The 4,071-nt window shown below is 31.7% G+C and overlaps 1 protein-coding gene across 1 annotated transcript in view; it reads right to left on the bottom strand.

Annotated features, from left to right (window-relative positions):
* Window positions 1-79: 79 nt before the first annotated feature.
* Window positions 80-4,071, bottom strand: part of LOC106879151 (zinc finger protein 665) — a 6,205-nt gene continuing 2,213 nt past the window's right edge. Inside the window, exon 2 of the mRNA XM_014928593.2 lies at window positions 80-2,600. Within this exon, the coding sequence (XP_014784079.1) occupies window positions 703-2,136 (1,434 nt within the window). The 5' untranslated portion in view covers window positions 2,137-2,600 and the 3' untranslated portion in view covers window positions 80-702. The remainder of the gene's footprint in view (window positions 2,601-4,071) is intronic.

Below are 4,071 nucleotides of genomic sequence, written 5' to 3' on the forward strand. Positions count from 1 at the left end.
ATATATATATATACATATATATACATATATATATATATATACACACACACACACATATATATAAACATAAAGTCAGGAGTTTTGAGAGTTTAGTATTCATTTATTTAACCAAGTGTCTTCTTATACATATACTTAGTAAGATGAAATATTTTTTGTTAGGGTCTGTGAGTGTTTCATTTAAAACAATAATTGTACAATTATAAAATACCTGATTTAGAACTAACACGTTTCCCAGCTACCTGTTCACAATAAATGAACAAGAAGTTTTCTCCTGTCTAGAAATTTCCAAAATGGAATACATAAGAGAATTCTGAAAGAATGCTTTTATTAAAATTTGAAATTTAATAATTTAAATGTCCCTAATGTAGATACATTTATGTCTATATAAAATATAAATTAGCGTTGTTATCACACTGTTACATCTTCTTCATGAGAGTAAACCTATGGTTAGATATATTTCTTTCTGAGAAAGTATATGTGATGTAGTTACTCTTCTATATGAAAAACATATTTGTATTTTGTGAGAATGATTCAACACTGGAAGGAATGTCATGGCTCTTCACCTATGACTGTCTAATTAAATAACATTCTAAAGTGAAGGATTTAACATCAATATCAGTGATATGGCTTCTCTGCTGTATGTTAAGCTACTTTTTTTTCAGAGAATGATTTACCATAGACATCACAGTGACATGGCTTTTCTCATTTATGGAAGTGTTTTGCATGAATGCACTGGTGTCTAGTTAAGCTACATATCACAGAGAATGATTTACCACAGACATCACAGAGATATGGCTTATCTCCTGTGTGGATACGTTTGTGAGTAGTTAAATCCCCACTTTGAGAGAATGATTTACCACAGATGTTACAGTGATATGGCTTTTCTCCTGTGTGAATGCGTTTATGAGTAGTTAAGTGGCTATCTATAGAGAATGATTTACCACAGATATCACAGTGGTATGGTTTTTCTCCTGTATGAATGCGTCTGTGCTTCGTTAAGCTACCTTTTTCAGAGAATGATTTACCACAGATATCACAAAGATATGGCTTCTCTCCTGTATGAATACGTTTGTGAGTAGTTAAGTCACCATTTTGAGAGAAAGATTTACCACAGATATCACAGTTATATGGCTTTTCTCCTGTATGGATACATTTGTGCCTAGTTAAACTACCTTTATCAGAAAATGATTTAGCACAGATGTCACATAGATATGGCTGTTCTCCCGTATGAATGCGTTTATGTGTAGTTAAATCACCACTTTGAGAGAATGATTTACCACAAATATCACAGTGATATGGCTTCTCTCCTGTATGAATACGTTTGTGAGTAGTTAAGTGACTATTTAAAGTAAATGATTTACCACAGATATCACACTGATATGGTTTCTCTCCTGTATGAATACGTTTGTGTTTAGTTAAACTACATGCTACAGAGAATGATTTCCCACAGATATCACAGTGATATGGCTTCTCTCCTGTATGAACACGTATGTGTGTAGTTAGGTGATTTGTTTGAGAGAATGATCTACCACAGATTTCGCACTGATATGGTTTCTCCCCTGAATGAATGCGTTTGTGAATAGTTAAGTAATTAGCTATGGAGAATGATTTATCACAGATATCACAGTAATATGGCTTCTCTCCTGTATGAATACGTTTGTGATTAGTTAAATTACTATCTATAGAGAATGATTTACCACAGATATCACAGTGATATGGTTTCTCTCCTGTATGAATACGTTTGTGAGTAGTTAAATTATTTGCTTGAGAGAATGATTTTCCACAGATATCACAGTGATATGGTCTCTCTCCTGTATAATTGTGAGTAGTGAAAGAACCTCTTTGAGAAAGTGATTTACCACAAGGATATGGTTTATCTCCTGTATGAATGCGTTTGTGAGTTTTTAAAACACTACTCTGAGAGAATGATTTACCACAAATATCACAGTGGTATGGTTTCTCTCCTGTATGAATACGCTTGTGTCGAGTTAGATTACTTTTTTTAGAGAAAGATTTTTTACAGATATCACAGAAGAATGATGTTTTCCGTATCGCTTTCAGTCTTTCACCTGGAAAATCAATCCTTTTGCATTGTGTTTTATATTTAACTTGGTTCTCACATAATTCATTCTCCATAATTTCCTGTTGAATACAATAACAAATATATTTCTTGTGTTAGGGTTTAATATTTGAAACCTAACAAGTATTTCTTCAGTTATATTTCAATAAACAATGATCTCTGTGAATATCTGTAAATACTTCAAAGTAATAATCACATATTTGCAATAATTATTCCTAGAAGAAACTTGTCTTCTAATATGAAATAAAATCTTTATCAGGATATATCGGTATAAAATTTCTTACTGAAAATTCCATTACAACCTCATGGTAAATTTGTCCATGTTCCTTGTGCAGGTTCCAGACAGTGAAGAAGAGAAATGTTACTATTAATTTCAGCCCAGAGGAAATATTTCACAGTTGTTCGACAATAGATTTATGTAAACAGGGTTTTATTTTCTGGATAACATCTTAGAAAGATGATAAATGTTGTTGATGCATTTGAAGAAAAGCATTAGTTTATGTTGATACCATCCAATAATCTGAAACAGAAACGGTATAAGATAGTTAAGATACTTAAAAAGTAAAGATTTAACAGCAAAATTTTACTATATTCTCAAAGTGACAAACTATAGAAATAAACTTTTACCTGAGCAACTCAACTTTATTTTTTAATTTATTAAAATTATATCATACAAACTTGTGTGAAGTTTTCATATTTACAAACCAGAAATACATCTTGAGATTGTGTACCATGGTATACATTAAGTCAAAAAATAGTAAAGCATAAAATTCTTCCACCAGAGATGTTCTTAATTGCTCATTAGCAGGCCTATGATAAAAAGCAGCCCACCTTTTATTTAGATGTACATCTAGGGCTACCATTATCCAATGTATTCTTCCTTTTGACAGTGCAGTGTAATTTCAGAGATTTGGCAGTCAGTTTTACCAAGGCAAGCTACCACATAATGGTTTCCTCAATTGTCTTCAAGTGTTAGAAATTTTCAGCACTAGTTTATTTTACACCTCTCTTAACTAATTTGCTTTTCATCTGGCATCTAACAATTAAATTTTTTTTTCTTTACTCTCTTCTTTTACTTTATGCCTACCTTCAATAGCCACAGAACCCCTTGCTGTTTGCTCAACCTACTAAAAGTAACAGCTAAATGTCCCTTAAATGGTAAAGAACTAAGTGACTTTCACCCCTTTCATTTCTTGCTTATAAAATGGAAACAAAGAATTTTGATGAACTTTTAAAAGTTGTTTTTACTCAAAACTTAGATAATCTTCAAGTCACACACTAATTTTACTTTCTAAGCCTTTGGTTGGTATCAGCTTATTTAACAGCTACCAAAGTATCTTTTCTTATGATGGACAACTTATTTATCATAGAAGGTATTTTTGGAGGTCAATTAATCATTTTGCTTTGTGTTATGACAGATTTGGCTCCAATTTCTAACATGCTGCATGATCTTATAAAAGCTCAATTGCAAGGTAAAAAGAAAAATAATTATTCAATTAATATATTAATTTTTTTTTCTACAAGTTTCAGTATAAATGAACAAAACTGGCATCAGAGGGGTGAGGCATACCCTGCATACAGATAAATTTTTTTGCAAATTATAGTGTGGTTTACAATTCATTGCTTACCCATGCTTTTTAACTGAACTGAATTAAGCTTTGTAAGTGTTTGACTAAAAGAGGAGCCTAAGAACAGTGAATTTAAAAAGTCAACATATAAATAAATGAAACCCTCAAATCTATCACTGTACACATATGCACTCACATACACACAGTCACATATCTGTGCATGAATTCATGTATGTTTGAAGATAATCAAACCAAATTTTCACCATTTCAAGCCACTCACCCAATGAGTATTTCTGGCAAATTTGGTGGAAATCCGTTCAGCCGTTTTCCAGTAATTTTGCAAACACAGACAAAGACAAGTGATTATGTCTTTCGTTTATGTGCGCAGGGTAAAATTAAAAGATTTCTTTTTTTTTTTTTTTT

Source organism: Octopus bimaculoides, chromosome 7, assembly GCF_001194135.2.
Source record: "Octopus bimaculoides isolate UCB-OBI-ISO-001 chromosome 7, ASM119413v2, whole genome shotgun sequence".
Taxonomy (NCBI): Eukaryota; Metazoa; Mollusca; class Cephalopoda; order Octopoda; family Octopodidae; genus Octopus; species Octopus bimaculoides.